Source organism: Xenia sp. Carnegie-2017, unplaced genomic scaffold, assembly GCF_021976095.1.
Source record: "Xenia sp. Carnegie-2017 unplaced genomic scaffold, XeniaSp_v1 HiC_scaffold_1, whole genome shotgun sequence".
Classification (NCBI taxonomy): Eukaryota; Metazoa; Cnidaria; class Anthozoa; order Malacalcyonacea; family Xeniidae; genus Xenia; species Xenia sp. Carnegie-2017.
Window position 1 is genome coordinate 8321999 of NW_025813402.1, and position 17017 is coordinate 8339015.

The 17017-nt window shown below is 33.9% G+C and overlaps 2 protein-coding genes across 2 annotated transcripts; both read left to right on the plus strand.

Moving 5' to 3' along the window:
* Nucleotides 1-915: 915 nt before the first annotated feature.
* LOC124444915 lies at nucleotides 916-6819 on the plus strand. Its single transcript, XM_046995609.1, has 6 exons — nucleotides 916-1025; nucleotides 2845-3044; nucleotides 3878-3991; nucleotides 4431-4485; nucleotides 5857-6423; nucleotides 6702-6819. Exons 1-6 carry the CDS (start codon nucleotides 1016-1018, stop codon nucleotides 6779-6781), a joined length of 1026 nt encoding a protein of 341 aa, XP_046851565.1. The 5' UTR covers nucleotides 916-1015; the 3' UTR covers nucleotides 6782-6819.
* A 73-nt stretch (nucleotides 6820-6892) lies between these two features.
* Nucleotides 6893-16627, plus strand: LOC124444767. Its single transcript, XM_046995424.1, has 7 exons — nucleotides 6893-7350; nucleotides 7992-9529; nucleotides 10586-10807; nucleotides 12386-12650; nucleotides 13480-13866; nucleotides 14802-15104; nucleotides 16186-16627. Exons 1-7 carry the CDS (start codon nucleotides 7002-7004, stop codon nucleotides 16467-16469), a joined length of 3348 nt encoding a protein of 1115 aa, XP_046851380.1. The 5' UTR covers nucleotides 6893-7001; the 3' UTR covers nucleotides 16470-16627.
* The last annotated feature ends 390 nt before the right edge of the window (nucleotides 16628-17017 follow it).

Here is a 17017-nt window from a genome sequence, read left to right on the forward strand (position 1 = left end):
TTTAGTCAATATTCGTAAATTTCCCTGAACTTTGTGCTTTGCAAAACTGTGCACGTGCGAATTTACTTTTTAGCATTTTGATTTTCTTAAACTGAAAGATAGACTGACTAATTCATGATGTGATGTGTTTTTATTGCAAAATCGTGAACAATATTCTTAATGTTTCTACGTGATTATGATATAGAATCTTGAATACTTAAACACTTCCGGTATACAAATGATTCATTTTGTCTCTCGATATTTATTTGTTTTCTATTTTGTTAATTGTTATACATACTAAACTAAAGTTATATGATCTCGATGATGTCAACTTACTTTTAATAAAACACAAACGAAAGCTGGGTAATTTGATTTTTGGCTGTAGTGTTTTCCGTGACTGAGTGAGTACATATATGTTCTGAATGATCTCTGAATGATCTCATAATTGTTTTATTTTACTTGCTGAGCTATAAAACACTAGTTATGTTTTTCTTGGCAAATAACTCATGAGTAACGTTGCCACCATCATGTATTCAAATATGTTACAATGATTATATTTATATTGTCTGTTAACATTAAGGAAATGACTTGTTTTGTGCTTTGAGAGCTTTAGACGACTTGCCTTGTTTACATTTTGCTGGCAGGCAGATTTTGTCTAGTGGTTTTGAACAACACTAGCAACAAGCGTCAACCTTTCTTGGGATTAATCTGCCTACCAGCAAAACGTAAACAAGGCAAGTCATCTAACATGTCCATAGTACTACTTGTTAGAAGACAATGAACATGAGTTCTGGCAATTTGTATCATCTTGAAGGCTCTATTAATAAATTTTATGCACTATAACCTTAATAATTAATAATGTGTGAAAGATGCAACAACGTTTATCAAAACGATGACTGTCCACTGACAGAAATTTAAAATTCTTCCACTTTGCAGAATACAAAGTGTGGTGGATGATAAGAAAATAAATCATGTGCTGAAGAAGAAATTAGACAAGAATTTATTTGACAATTCAAGGAAAAATATTTGATCTGAAATGGCTACAGGTTTTGTGTGGAGATTTATTAATCTTATACATATATTTAGTATGTCATCTCAGCATAGAGAACATGCATTAGGTCCACTCCCATGAATTATTTCATTCTGTGCATATCTTATTACGAGTGTGATTACCATATTGACAGCCAGTAAATTGCATTGTGTGACCAATAGGATTGACGATATGGCCAACAGCAGCCAGTTGCACAGCAAATTGGCCCTACATATCACAATCAGTAGCAAAGCCAGCCCATTTTTACTTCTACAATGCAAATATTTTTTTGCTCAACCATTGATAAAACAATGAATGGAATCAATTTTCTGAAGAAATGAATAATAATTTTGCAGAAAAATTTGCATTGTTGGGGTAAACAATTGAGCTGGCTTTGCCACAACCACAATAATCCTTGTCTCTATATAAAGAAAATGGTAAATTGTTCGGGCAATTCTTTTATTTTACCTGATCAATGAGGAATGAATAGTGTATAGTTAGGTTATAAATTCTAAATTTCATTCTCTTTCTCTTTATTGTTCCATCATATTAGATAAGTAAAAGTCAACAGCGTGCAATTTACACACTGTTGTAAATTTTGATTATAGATTCATAATGTGTAATTAAGGCCCTCTGTAGCTTAGCAGGAATCTTATCCTGTCTTCAGGCTTTTATTTATGTCTTGATGATTAATAATGTAGATTTTGTATGGTGTCAGTGAAACCTTGGATGTTGCACCTGCTTCACTGTTCGAACTAGTAATGCTGGTGAATAATGTCATTTTTATTGCCGGTGTTTTAAAGTCTATGAACAGATTAGACAAATTGATTCAATAGATCTGATAAGATTATAGTGGTACTTAATGCGTAATAGCTTAAGTAAATCTTATCATGATCAAACCAGGTTTACCAATTCCAATCTTATCATGTTTTCTTGAATGATTTGCTCTATAAAGTTGAGCGTTATTAAAGTAAATCTGTACATTAATAAAATTGAATTAATATCAGTCTTTGGCAACAAATTTGCACAACATTGAATAGATATGTAAACTGTAAATCGATTTTGTTGCAATCCTATTCATGTAGATACAAAATATTTTTTTAGAAAACTAATACTTGCTTCTTGCTTTTTAATTCCCTTGATTTTTAATTTCAGCATATGTACATGTCAGCTGGCCAGTTATTAATATGGACTGGCTCATATTTTTAAATTTGTTCAGATAATATTTTTCACAACACCATAGCTTTCACTCATGCAGCTAGAACAAGGTATCTTGTTTTAGTAGTGTTTTTATTTTTGTCCAGAAACTTCTTGCAAATGATGAACTGTTGACTTGGTCGCCAAAAAAAATCTACTTAAAACTTATGCCAGCCATTTTAATTGCTTTGTTTACAATAATGAAACTTTCCTGCCTTTGAAATATTTTATGTTGTTTTGCTTTTATATTACTTCTTAGTTTGACTAAAAAAGAAATTTGCACTGGTGTTTTGTATTTTTTCACTCGTATTTTGGAAAAATTGCACTGCTCTTAACCAATCAGAATTGAGAAATATTTTCTTGTATGCTATGATAAAAATTTCCTGTTTGCAAAACCCACCTTCAAAATTTGCCTTGACACTTTATAGAGGTGGAAATAATTTAAATTTGACAGTTGCAAGTCACCTGCTTTTCATAGTGAGCATTTAAATATCATTTTTAGTCTAAAATTCTGTAGCCTTAATGTCAAGTAAAATCTAGTTAATGCATAATTTCCAGTTAGTAAGCAACTCTTTATTTTACATTATATATTAAAACATTAAACATGTGTATTGATAAAAATTATTTTACTGTTGAAGGAAATGTTTCCTGGACTGATCCTTATGCTGAACCTAAAGAATTACAGCGTTTTGTCTTACCTACTGCTCCACGATCTGCGAGGGCTGGTAATATTGATATATCTTCCATACCTAAGGGTCCACCATACACAGCTTTTCTTGGTAATTTACCATACGATGTGGATGAAGATGATATTTTTCACTTTTTCCAATGTGTACAGGTAATTCTTTTTTTATGCTTAGAGTTTACGTATTTATCTTTTCGAAAAGAAATTTACCAGTTCGTTACAAATTCACTGCAACTATCTTACTATCTAAATTTATAATTATTTCATAAATCAGATTTGATGATTGTTGATTTGAAACCAATTTTATTAGATTTAACAAACAATAATCACTGCCCACGCTGGCTGGAACCCACAATGGCATTGACAGTGTGCGAATTAACGGTGTGCAATGTGCAATTTGCACATCGTTTAGCTAAAATGAAAACAATTGCACATCACTTTTTCAAACGATGTGCAAAAATCAGCGGTTTTAACGAAAAACACTGTCGTAAATCATATGAATTTCTTCAAGTTTAAAAATATTAATTTAGCAATTAGCGCTATATAATAATTAACGTAACATCGATTTGATTATGCATATTAAGAAAAACTTTTGTCAAAAAAATTGCACATCGTTTTTTCTGAACTAATTCCCACACTGCATTGATAAAATATTCTTTAGTGTTAGATCTCCTACGCGAAGTGAAAATCATCATTTAGTAAGACTCGTAACTCTTCTAAAATTTTAATCACCCAGCTCTTGGGGACATCTTTAACCAGTTAAGAATCTGTTCTTTCTTGGTTATCAGGTTTTATGTAGCCTTCCTTTCTCTGTTTCATCCAGCTCTGTCCATACAGTAGCCAGATAAACTATTAGCATGTTTATAATATCAATTCATATTTAAAAGTGAGCTGCTTGCCTTTGTATAGAATCTATTTGTTACATAACATACTATTTTTCATAATCCCTGCTTAAGAAGTAAAGTTTTGTAATGTTAAATTTTTAGGTGAAAGATGTTCGTTTGCCTCGAGAATCAGAAAATGGAAGGTTGAAGGGTTTTGGTTATGCAGAGTTTGATGAAATGCATGTCTTTTTAAAAGCTTTGGAATTTGATGATCGGGTATAAACAACATTTGTAGTCTATGTGCATTTGTATCTGTGTGTTTACTTGTGTGTTTACCTGTGTGTTTACCTGCATGTGTACTTTCATTTTAACCAGCGTCTGTTGCTGCTTGTGTATATTCGCGTTTACCCTGTGTGTTTACCTGCATTTATACCAGCTTAACTGCATTTTTCCCTGTGTGTGTGTACCTGCATGTATTTTTTATTAAGAATCTACATTATTACATTTTCTTGGCTACATACTGTTGTATATTTTCATTGTTTTTTAGTGTTTTTATTGAAAACATTTTTTTCTCGTTAGCCATTACAAGTGTTTTGCTGCATGTTAACCTTACTAGAAACATGCATTTAACATCACACAAACTTTTTTTTTGTTAAATATAAGTAAAGATGCAGAAAAATATTTTGGCTTTACCAATAGACTTTATAAATTTTAGACTTTAAAGGGAAGGCGTATTCGTGTTGATGTGGCTGGACAAAGTCAGGGCACTGGTTTGTTTTTTTCAACTTTTATAACAAATTTTATATATATCAGTTGTCATTTTGTCTTGTATAATGCTTTGACGTGAGGAATATTTGGTAATATGAGGTTGTATTTGGTGATATAACGTGTGGTAAAAGTTATCTTTACTTTAGGTATTGTTTTTTTACTTTTATTTGCACATTGTTTGAAAAATGATGTGCAATTGTTTTCATTTTAGCTAAAACGATGTGCAAATTGCACATTGCACACCGTTAATTCGCACACTGCGTACATTTAGTATGTCATCACAGCATAGAGAACATGCAGTAGGTCCACTCCGTTCAATTTTTTCATGCCATGCATATCTTATTACGCATGTGATTACCATATTGACAGCCACTAAATTGGATTGTGTGACCAATAGGATTGACGATATGGCCAACAGCAGCCAGTTGCACAGCAAAGTGGTCCTACATATCACAATCAGTAGCAAAGCCAGCCCATTTTTACTTCTACAATGCAAATATTTTTTTGCTCAACCATTGAAAAAAACAATGAATGGAATCAATTTTCTGAAGAAATGAATAATAATTTTGCAGAAAAATTTGCATTGTTGGGGTAAACAATTAGGCTGGCTTTGCCACAACCACAATAATCCTTGTCTCTATATAAAGAAAATGGTAAATTGTGCGGGCAATTCTTTTATTTTACCTGATCAATGAGGAATGAATAGTGTATAATTAGGTTATAAATTCTAAATTTCATTCTCTTTCTCTTTATTGTTCCATCATATTAGATAAGTAAAAGTCAACAGCGTGCAATTTACACACTGTTGTAAATTTTGATTAAAGATTCATAAAGTGTAATTAAGGCCCTCTGTAGCTTAGCAGGAATCTTATCCTGTCTTCAGGCTTTTATTTATGTCTTGATGATTGATAATGTAGATTTTGTATGGTGTTAGTGAAACCTTGGATGTTGTACCTGCTTCACTGTTCGAACTAGTAATGCTGGTGAATAATGTCATTTTTATTGCCAGTGTTTTAAAGTCTATGAACAGATTAGACAAATTGATTCAATAGATCTGATAAGATTATAGTGGTACTTAATGCGTAATAGCTTAGGTAAATCTTATCATGATCAAACCAGGTTTACCAATTCCAATCTTATCATGTTTTCTTGAATGATTTGCTCTATAAAGTTGAGCCTTATTAAAGTAAATCTGTACATTAATAAAATTGAATTGATATCAGTCTTTGGCATCAGATTTGCTCAACATTGAATAGATATGTAAACTGTAAATCGATTTTCTTGTAATCCTATTCATGTAGATACAAAACATTTTTTTAGAAGACCGATACTTGCTTCTTTATTGTATTGAGAAATGTCTGTTTATGTTGTAGGTTTTCAATATGATTCTCAACTTTCAACATCATCTTCAACAAACGAGTCCTCCGCAGAGCTATATTCTGACGACGATACACAAAGTGTTGTTAGCTCCGTGTGCTTTGATAGCGATGATAATGTTGACGATGATGACGATGGAAAGCAAAAACAACTACAAAAAAAAGTCAAAATAAAAAAGGAAATTGTTAAATTTATATCAAAGCGAAACGCTTTCTCTTTGCAGCTACGAGAAAAACTAAAAACATTGTCAGCTGATGTTGAACTGTTCCCCCAAAAAAGTCTGATTGTTGTGACAAAGAAACGTGGTTCGAAGTTTATCAAGAACTGGGGTAATTGTTCTGCCAGCATGGTTAGAACGTTTTGTGATCGTTTTTCAAAAAAGTGTTTCGATATCAAAGATTCGGGACGTTTGCGGAAAGATTTGCCGAAACTTGGTGGTAAATTGCGTTCTACCTATGCTGCTTACTGGATTGAAGATGGTAATAAAAAGTTGGCTGTGATGACTGAACGTGGCGAATTAGAACATGTTCTGGATATTGTGAGAACCTTTCTTAAAAACAAAGGTAAGTGATATGTAGTGTATGTATATGTATATGTATTTGTTGTATATGTATTTGTTGTTTATACATGTAGTATATATTTGATTGGTATAAGTGATTTACATGTTTCGTGTATTGAATGTCCTGTATTAATAGTAAAAAGATAGCTAATGATTATCTGTCTTATGCATTTTATCGGGCATATGTGAAGAAAAATTGGTTTACATTTATTGTGTGTTCATGTTGCTAGTGGGATTAAGACTTTTAAATTCAAGCATTTAATGTACACATGTATTCTTTAGGTTTTTTGGTCCTGAGGGAAAATCTCTTGAAGATGTTTCGCAGTCCAGAGATTTGGTCCTCAAAATTGACAATGATGTAGTAAAGTTTCTGAAAAAGAGGAAAAAGTACATGGAACAGTTAAAGAAATTGTCGTCGAGTATGGATATTAAGTTTGAGTTTCTTGATGGAATGATAAAGATGACCAAAGGAAGTGCTTCTCGTGTAAAAGATTGGAGAAGAAAGTGTAATGACTCCATAAAAACATTTTAGACTCTTTTCAAAAGAAATCTTTTCCATTTGACAATGAAACACAAGAGTCGATGTGTGAACCGTTGATAACCATTCAAAATAAAGTTTCGTCATCCGGAGCGGCTTGTTGGCTTGATGAGGAAAAGTTGATTCTTGTTGGTAATGTCACAAATTTTGATCAGAATGTCAAAGATGTCGATGAATTCGTTCGTAAAGCTAACATGTTTTCGAAGAAGAGCTTTGAAGTTGACGATTGCATTAGCGATTCCATCGTGAAAGAATTACCTCAGCTTCAAGAAAGTCTAAAGTCCCATAAAATAACGTTAAACGAAAAAGAACTTGTTGTCGTTGGCTTGAAAAGCGACTTCAGCCATGCTTTAAAAACTGTCAATGCCTTTCTGGGACGTCTGAAATTAGCAGGTATAACGGCTGGACTTTTCAATGTCAGAGTTCATGCGTTTGTTGATATTTCGACTTCTGCAGGCACATCCATTTTTGAAACACCGTAATATCCTTGACTTGTTTTGTGATTGAAAATAATAATTCAAGGCCTTGATTGTCTACAGCTAGTTCACAAATATTCTTTTTCTAATGTTGAAGATGAAATTTTAATCTTGAAGCCTATAACTTTTAAGCATCTTACCAAAACATTTTTTATCAATTGATTTGTAGAAGTTCCTTGGTTTTAATGAAAAAAAGATGGTTTCTAATTCATTGATTCGATGTAATTTTTAACGTCTTATTTAAATACCGTGTTCTTGAAAGTCCTTGAGAAGTTCTTAAATTTCATTGCCATACCGTAGCTATATGAAAGTCCTTGTGAAGTTCTTGAATTTCATTGCCTTACTCTAGCTATATGAAAGTCCTTGAGAAGTTCTTGAATTTCATTGCCATACTCTAGCTAAATGAAAGTCCTTGAGAAGTTCTTGAATTTCATTGCCATACTCTAGCTATATGAAAGTCCTTGAGAAGTTCTTGAATTTCGTTGCCATACTCTAGCTATACTCTTGCATTGTACGAATATGTGATTTTCCTTTTTTAATCGATTTTTTTCTTTCTAGCCGTCACTGTCGAGGTTGATTGTGATGTTCTGAAATTTGTGATGAACCGTAAATTTTTTTCGTGCGACCTCGCCGCAAGACTGAAAAACTTTAAGGCTGAGTTCCAACCATTTGAAGAGGGTAATGCTTTCTTAAAGATCGTCCAATCAGATACGGGCAGCGTTAAAAATTGGCCTGAAAAGTGCGAGAATACGGCAAAGAAGTTTTTTGATCAATTTCGTGTAGAAAGATTTAAAATTAGCGCAGGAGCTGAGAACGCTGTTTCTAAGAAAGTTGAAGGTATGATAGATTCAATCCGCTCCGATCAAATTGATTGTTGGTTTATCCTGGAAAAAGAAGAAATCGTTATAGTTGGACTGAAAAAAAACGTTGATTCCGTTATTAAATTGGTTGAAAACATTATAAGAATGACGACAGAAGAACACGAAAAACCAAAGCAAGTCGTTAGGTATGCTGACGTTCCATCTTCTGATCATGCTGATTTCCTTGAAAAACAACAATTCCTGAGAACGATTAAAGAAAATAATCCTGGTTTGGTTGAGGTAAATTTTGCGGACGACAAATCAAGAACGAAAGTATGTTTCGTGGGTTCTAATGAAGCAACAAGTGATGGAATTGAAAGGTTCGATGATTTTATGAAAAATGTCGAGGTCCGCGAGTTAGGATTATCAAAAGAGGTTGTATGTTTTATGTCGAAAAAATCTGGTGTGGAATATCTTGATACACTTTTCTCGAAAGAAGACGTTGCTTATCATATTTTAGTGACGTCGAAAGATACCGTCAAAATAATTACACGCTCCGCTGAAGAATACAAAGTAGTTCGAGATCTTTTGTGTAAAAGCATCTATATGGAAAGCATCGACTTTCCTGCTCTACACGAACACATTTTATCCTCAAAACAGTGGTGTGATTTGTTGAAGTCTATAGAGGAAGAGAAGCCAATTGACTACAAAGTTGAACGTGTTGATAAAGCGCAAATACATTTATATGGTGCAAAACATGTTGTAAACGAATACAGCAGAAAGATTCGACGTCTTATCAGCTCTCTTACTTTAGAAAGCAAAAAGAAGAGTTTACTGCCTGGCGTTGCTCGTTTCATAAAAGAGAAGATGACCACTGAGATTGACACGATACAGACTCATTTTAAAGATGAACATTTAAAAATTGAAATTGTTGGTCATGAGTGTGATTTAGTTGGCACAAAAGAAGGAGTTTTAGAAGGGTATCTAAAGATCCGTAAATTAGAAAATAAGATTTTATCAGAATCAAAAGACATGTCCCGTGTTCGTCTCAGTACTTTGATGTTTGGTGAGAACGGTAAAAGGAATGTGAAAGGCATCGAAGATGAAACTAATGTGGTGATAGAAGTTATAGAATTGGCGGACTCAGCCCGAGATGAAGGTATCAAAAATGAAAACATGACGTCAATGACTGCGAGTGCTGTGTCAAACCCAGTAGATCCTTTTGATGTTTGTAAATTCATCACGAAAGAAGGTCTTAACGTGTCATGGAAGTATGGAAATATTGCCGAGGAAAGGGTATGTAAGAATTTGAGAGTAGATCTGGCTATGTAAAATAACTATTCCATCAAAAAACGATTGTGCATTAGCAAAAACCAGGGACAACCAATCTGCTCATGCCTTTTATATTGATGTTTGTTTTCTGAAATATTCTTTGAATTCGTTTTTTGATGGCTAATCAATATTTTACAATTTATCTCAAAATATAATTTCGCATGTAAAACAAAGACTTTTTTGAAGCTGTCGATAAATATCAAGAAAGCATTTACAATCATATAACACAAAGTTGTTATGCCAACTCCTAATTACGCTGACCTATTTTGTCTGAAAGAGCACATTGTATTTTGAGCGCGAAGACTTGATTCCACTAAGAAAACAATGACTTAGACGTAATTAGATGATATCTAAGAGAAAATAAATCTTTCCAATATTTTGAATGTTGTTGTATCTTTACGTGTAACTTTACGTGTAACTTTACGTGTAACTTGTAGTTCCATTGCGCGTGTGTGAAAATTCTTGTTCAAAAATGTTATTTTGGTAATCCCGAGTTAAAAACGCAGTGATTTAACAACTGCACAAGTCTCAAGGAGATAGTTTTAAATCTGCGTTGTATCCCCGAAGCTGGGGATGTTATACCATTTAAACTTTAACACTTCCTTTGACTGAATTCATTTCCTTTGGAAACTAAATTCTTTTGAAAGCTTTCATTGACAAAGACACAAACGTAGACTAAACATAACTTCATCGTTTTTTGTACATCCACATGAAAAGCATTGAACAGCTACATAATACATTCGATTTTTTGTTTTGGATGTCTTTTATTTTACTATTTTCTTGAAAATGTAGTAAAAGAAAAATCTCTTCTATTTCCAAAGTAATTAAGGTCGCATCCTTGGTCTTAACTAGTTGTAGGCTTAGGTTAGTTTCATAAACAATTATGGGACTTCAAATAATTCCTCACTACTGCAAAAAATTGAGTTACCCGGAAAAAATAAGTCTTCGCTGATCACGTCCTAGATCACATAAGTGACTGATAATGACAAGTCGTTCTTAACCGTCACTATTCTTTTGTAGGCTGACATTTTGGTAAATTCTGCTACATCTGATTTAACAAACCTTACCCAGATCGGCCGTGCATTATTTTCTGTTGGGGGAATGACGTATCAGTTGGAATGTAGTAGACATCGCAATGTTGCTGCTGGTGACATCGTTACGACAAGTGGAGGTGATTTACGTTGTAAATATGTTATACATGCTGTGTGCTGTGACTGGAGATATCAACATGGAGATGGTGAGGTTAGTTGTCAATCTTTGGTACGAGTAATCTGAAGCGTTAGTCCAAATAACATGTAAAATCTATAACACTCTGTAGGAAAGAAATTTTTGGACATTTTCCAGAAAGTGTACTTCCATAAGTTGCATTTTCAAACATAAGATGCATTCTTTGGTGTTAAATATCAGTTTCTTAGACTTAGTTAATGAGAAATAGGACTTTTGCCAGTGATCTGTACAGTTGTTTCATATCCATCACTCCTGTATTACTATTTTTAACTAACGTTTCATTATACACTGGGGATAAAAAAAACCCTGCTCAAATTGGTATTTCATACTTAGACAGAACTGTTGGCTGGTAGTAAATTATTGAACATTTGGTTTCCATTAATGTCCTACAATCGTCACCAAGATGTTTGATGTGTATAAACGTTTTAAGTACAGTCGGAGTTCATTCTACAACAAATTAGTGAACGAAGATTTAGTATTTATGTATAGGGCCCTTGCTAGAAAGCTATATAGGGATGGGGGTATATCTTCATGTATTCAGTTGTGCTCGAAATGGCGTTGAGATTATGTCCCAACGCAAGTTTGCATGACAGCTTCAAAGATTGCAATACATTTGGAAAAAAACGAGAGATTATAAGAAGAAAAGACACGCGATTTGAAAAGGCAGAGCTCAGTGATCCAACGCTCAACGAGGGCTAAGAGAAGCTTGTCCCTTACATGTCCAGATTTATATGTCCAAAGCCAAGAATCAGTCTTGAACATTTTCGAAATGGCGTTGAAATTATCAAAATAATGGGGACTCCCAACGCAAGTTTTCTAGCAAAAGTTGGCTGTAGCCAAATCAGTATATTCAAGAAGAAGCTGACTGGCTGCGTCAAAGATTAACACTTGGCAGTAAACAAATTACAACAAGAAGAGACAGCCTCGTGGTTTGAAAGGGCAGAGCTCAATGATCCACCACACAACGAGGATTTAGAGAAGCTGCGTGGTGTTAGTGGCTGCGACCCAAAGAAAAAGCCACATCTTACCTTTCACTAAAAGCAAGCAAACACGTCTTCAATTTGCGAAGCGGCACAGAAACTGGACAGCAGAACAGTGGTTAAAAGTCATCTTTAGAAACGAGTCGGCTTATGCTTCACAAATTACTATCATGGTCAGTCCAGTCGCTAGATGTCGAATTGCCAAAAATCCAATCAACAATGAAGAACTGTGAGACAGTGTCCTTCCTTGGAGAGAACTCCCTCTTGATAACTTTAGAAAATTCATAGCTTTCATACCACGCATGTCGAAGCCAAGATAATGGCTAGAGGAATGCCTCTCAAATTTTAAACGTCGCAAAAATTTTACATATATTGTATTTGATATATCGTTTCCGAAGATTGACAAAATGCATTCTAATATTTAGCAGTATTAACAGCTATTGAGCAGTTTTTTACCGTAGTGTGACTCAAATTTAGTCTTTCTATGTTTTTGCATTTTTTTTCATCAGTAATCACGATAAGCTGTGTGTTCTGTTTTTGATTTAACACATACATTTTTTACAAAAAATAAGACGTTCACAACTGTCTTTTTTATTGTTTTGTTTCGTTATAGTTCCTACCTAATCTTATAATGAAAATTTTACTGGAATGTCGTCGACTCTCTGTGAAATCTTTGGCAATGCCTTTGATTGGAACTGGAAAACACAAGTTTCCAGAAGATGTTGTTTTACGCAGTATGAGAGACTCATTTATTCAATTTAGCTCTTCTTTTCCACCTACCACATTGAAGGAAATCAGACTGATTAGGTTTGTCCGAAACAATCAAGAAACAAGTAGAAATTTTACGAGGGATGCCCTTGGATTGAGAAAGAGCATAGGTGCGAATGAAAACTCTTTTAAATTGCTTTGTTATCATTTACTTAAAATCTGTATATGTGCGCAATGTTCTAGTGAGGTGAAATTTGAGTTTAGTCGTCAGTGTTGCTACCCTCGCGACAACTTTCGTGCTTATAAGACGTGAGAAATATTGTTTGATTATAATATCAAAACATTTATTTTGTTTCACTCACTTTTATCACTGAAAATATTGAAACTAATATAGAGTTCATTTTTCATACACACTGACCGAAAGCAAGTTTGCATTGTTGAAAAAAACCTTGTTGATCTGAGCGTATTAAATAAGTTAATAATTGGGGGTGGAATGAGGGGTATTACTCATATATGCATGATGCGGTGTATTAAGTTCATTTAAAATGCATTGTTTTCTAGGAAGTGCAACATGCATTTATAAATATGAGCACACACCCCACAGTTATCGGACTTTTTGCTCCCTGGTTTGAATGGTATTAAACCTTAAACAATAGAAATACTTCGAGTTCTCGTGACAGCAAAATTTAAAGCTATTTTCAAATCTATAGGGGAAGCACTCGTAGCACACGAGCCTATCAATGAAGTTACTTTTTTTTAAATACATAACAGTAAAGTTTAGTGTCAAGTTAAGTTGAAGATCCTGACATGTAAAAAACATACTAAAATACCGTAAATGTTCTCAAATAGTGACTTCTAGTATTTTCTATTGGTATTTTATTTGTGGAAATGCAAGTTTTGTTTCTTCGGAGCACTGACATGTTGATGTTGAGTAATTAGAAGGCTTCTAGTATAGATCATTCTTGAAGTGTTTCCATAATGGAACTTTTCTTTTCATAGTCTCGAAATTGTACACAAACCAACCGAAACGTTATCCGATATCATTGGGTGAGAATTCCGTTCAAAATGTGAAATTTCAAATCTACGCCCGTTCGAAACAAGACATATCTACAGCTATTGGCAAAATTGAAGAATTTGTCAACGAAAACATAACGTCAAAGTTTGTTGAGCACGAAGATCTCGGAAAAATCGTGAACGAAAACATGTCTAAATTAAAGCGTTTGGCTAAGGACAATGAAGTAGGTATTGTGTGTGAAAACGAGTCATCTGTTTCAATCGAGGGACTAACGAAAAACGTAATGACAGCCAACGATAAAGTAGCCGCAATGATTCATGATTACAACATTGCCAAACATGAAAAGTCAATAAAGGATAATAATGAAACAGGTATGTTCTGTGATCGAGAATTATTAATGCCCCAAGAAAGATCATAAACTCGAATGAGATACTTTCAGTTTCGTTCGTTTATTTAATTGTTTGTAAATCTTGCAAATTGACGTGTCTTTGCATAGAGATTGGTCATTCTCTGCATGCACTGACTTTCTGCATCAACGTTTTGAATGCAAGAAATAAGATTTCAAACATGGTTGGGTTTTTTTAAAAAAAAATCTAAGAGTCGTTTGTATTTGTTGTTTAAATCCCTGGATTTTGAAGAAATTCTACCAGAATTTGAAAAAGTAAATACGAAACGGCGCTTGTGTAAATATCAACAGCGATTGTATGACATTTGCTTTTTTGTCAAGTTGTGGGATTTACTCTACGCCCAAAATATGAAATCTCGTAAGTGACTTACACTATACCAATGAAATCTTCAGGATAGATTCAGCACATTGTCTTCTAGGAGTTAAACTAAAGAGTTGAAGAGTGTCAAGTAGATATGAGGTGGTGCTTCTTTGATTGTCAGCCATGTCAGTAACAAATGTCTTGAAAATTGGGTTTCATCATATTTTGGGATTTGCACTACGTCTAAAACATAAGATCTCATTAGGGACTTGCACTATGTCAATGATATTTTAGGAATGCACTCAGCACATTGTATTTTAGGATTCGAAATAAAATAGTTGAATTTGTCTTGTATGGATAGGATGCAGTGCTTGTTTAAATGTCAGTTTTGGGTGGTTTGAAAATCAACTTTTTTTGCACCAGCGTTTGGCCTGCTATTTTGTTAAGTTGGTACAGTATCAGCGTTTTCTTAGGAGACATTTTACCGCATTTGAGTTCAATCAATAAGAATTTATTTATTTTCGGCTGATTTTAATTCTTATATGCGCGATACACATCAAATGAAGCCAAATGATATGTCTTAATTTTTTTGTCTTTAGAATCATTGCCTCCCCATTGGGATTATCAACAAAGCCACGAGTTTGTTAAACTTGTGCAATTACTACCATCAAGTCCTGAGTACCTTGAAGTGCTAAGTCATTTTGTTCACAATGGTGGACATCAATCGCAACTTCAAAAAGTGGAAAGAATCCAAAACCCTCAACTTTACTCGAGGTATATGACTTTCAAAAAAACCATGAAAACTCAACCAAACGAAAAGCGACTCTACCACGGTACTGATGCAGCCAATATTGAATCAATAAACGTATCTAATTTAAACCGAAGCTTTGCCGGTGTCAATGGTAAGAGCAAGAATGATTTTTAAATGAGAATCATTTAAATGAATTATTGGCAAGACAATCTATTATGTTGATAAGCAGCGGTATTATATTTTATTAGGTAGTATGCTATATCAGCTTTCTTATAGAAGAGCATTTGATAGTTAGTATTTGAAAGATCAAGTATGTATAGTGAGGTGTATATAGGGTTAAATAACAAACAGTGATGTAAACAACATTAGTTTATCGTTCTGGCAAAAACAATCCAATTTTTAGGGGAAAACAACCACATTCATATTGCACTTTAGTGCAATAATAAATACTGTATTCTGCTCCACGACAATAGTGTATAAAATTTGATAATGATTCCATGTCCTGTAAAAGCCATAGTCCCAGGGATCCTGTACTTAAATATATGTGAGCATATGTATGAGTATACACTTAGGTACTTGAATGTTTATGCGAGTATTTTTAAAAAATCGTTCATATATGTTTTTTGCAGCCAAAACTTTGCACAAATGAAGCTCCACAAATGAAAAATGACTGTACGAAGTTTTTACACACTTTGATAGTCGCTTGTGTTGTATTTATGACGTCATAATTTGAGTCGATACGATCGTTGTCTTGGTTTCCAAACTTCCGCATACATTATTTGGTCAAAACTTTCCACATTGAATTTTCATAAGCGGAGCTTCATTTGTGCAAAGTTTTGGCTGCTAACAATTTGTATGAACTATTTTTTTTGAAAAAAATCCCTTAAGTCTCAATTATAAGTTACGTAATCCTTGATCTTAGTTATATAACCCTTTGTCTTTTCTACCTTTATCCTTACCTTCATTTTCTTAAAATACTCTGTCTTTAGTACTTTATCATAATTACGTGGCTTTTTAGACGTCTTAGATATGTTGGTGTATTTTTGCGGAATTTGCTCTCCTAAAGTTGTGGAATCTTACTCTTCGTGACGAGGCCCATTGCCTTATGAAGTTACATAGTGCCTAACACCTTCATCTCTAAGACGTTATTTGGTTTTCATCTTGTAGATGTTTCAGAACTGTCAATGCAAAATGAACCAAATGTTTTATCCTTCTCAAACATCATTTTTTAGGTGTTGCGTATGGTAATGGTGTATATTTTGCTCGTAATGCCTCATATTCAATGCGATACGCCAAAAGAGGAATGTCGACATCTTCAAAAATGTACCTTGCCAAAGTTCTCGTTGGGTTGTACACTAAAGGAGCTCCTGGATTGAAAGCACCTCCTTCAAAAAATGATCCTTTCAATCCTGGTCTACGATATGACTCAGTTGTTGATAATTTAGTGAATCCAAATATTTTCGTCATATTCCAAGACAACCAATATTATCCTGAGTACCTGCTCACTTTAAAATAAGGATGGCCATGTTACCCGCAGTAAATTCTTTAAAACAATGTTTTTTATGGAATAGGCTTGATGAACTCTGTCTTTGTCATTTTAAATACCTCCTTTTAAAGGAAGCTTTCATAGTTTGTTACGGGTTAGAGCAAGGGTATTAAAATTAGTTCACTGTCGAAGGAGTAATGTTTGCAATGGGAGACCGAGTGATTTTTCAAAAAGGGAACGCTGTCCCCCTTGTCAAAATAGTTGGGGAACGCCATTCCCCCGCGTTCCCACTGCAAAACATCACCGCATGAATGACGAAGAGACGACATGAACGTCATTTCAAAAAGACGACATGAACGACATTTCGAATAGACGACATAAACGTTATTTCAAAAAGATGACATGAAAGACATTTCAAAAAAACGACATAAACGACATTTCAAAAAAACGACACGGACGACGAAGAGATGACATGAACGTTATTTCAAAATTTTCATTTTGAAAAGATGACCCAACGACATTTCAAAAAGAGGACATGAACGACATTTATAGAAAAGAGGACATGAACGACATTTTAA

Excerpts from the sequence above, each read along its gene's own strand:
- LOC124444915 (XM_046995609.1), top strand. Across the intron at positions 3,045-3,877 it reads ACTTTTTCCAATGTGTACAG|GTGAAAGATGTTCGTTTGCC; the intron begins GTAATTCTTTTT and ends TTAAATTTTTAG. Across the intron at positions 4,486-5,856 it reads TGGACAAAGTCAGGGCACTG|GTTTTCAATATGATTCTCAA; the intron begins GTTTGTTTTTTT and ends TTTATGTTGTAG.
- LOC124444767 (XM_046995424.1), top strand. The coding sequence starts at position 7,002 with ATGTGTGAACCGTTGATAACCATTCAAAATAAAGTTTCGTCATCCGGA. Across the intron at positions 10,808-12,385 it reads ATCAACATGGAGATGGTGAG|TTCCTACCTAATCTTATAAT; the intron begins GTTAGTTGTCAA and ends GTTTCGTTATAG. Across the intron at positions 13,867-14,801 it reads AAAGGATAATAATGAAACAG|AATCATTGCCTCCCCATTGG; the intron begins GTATGTTCTGTG and ends TTTTGTCTTTAG.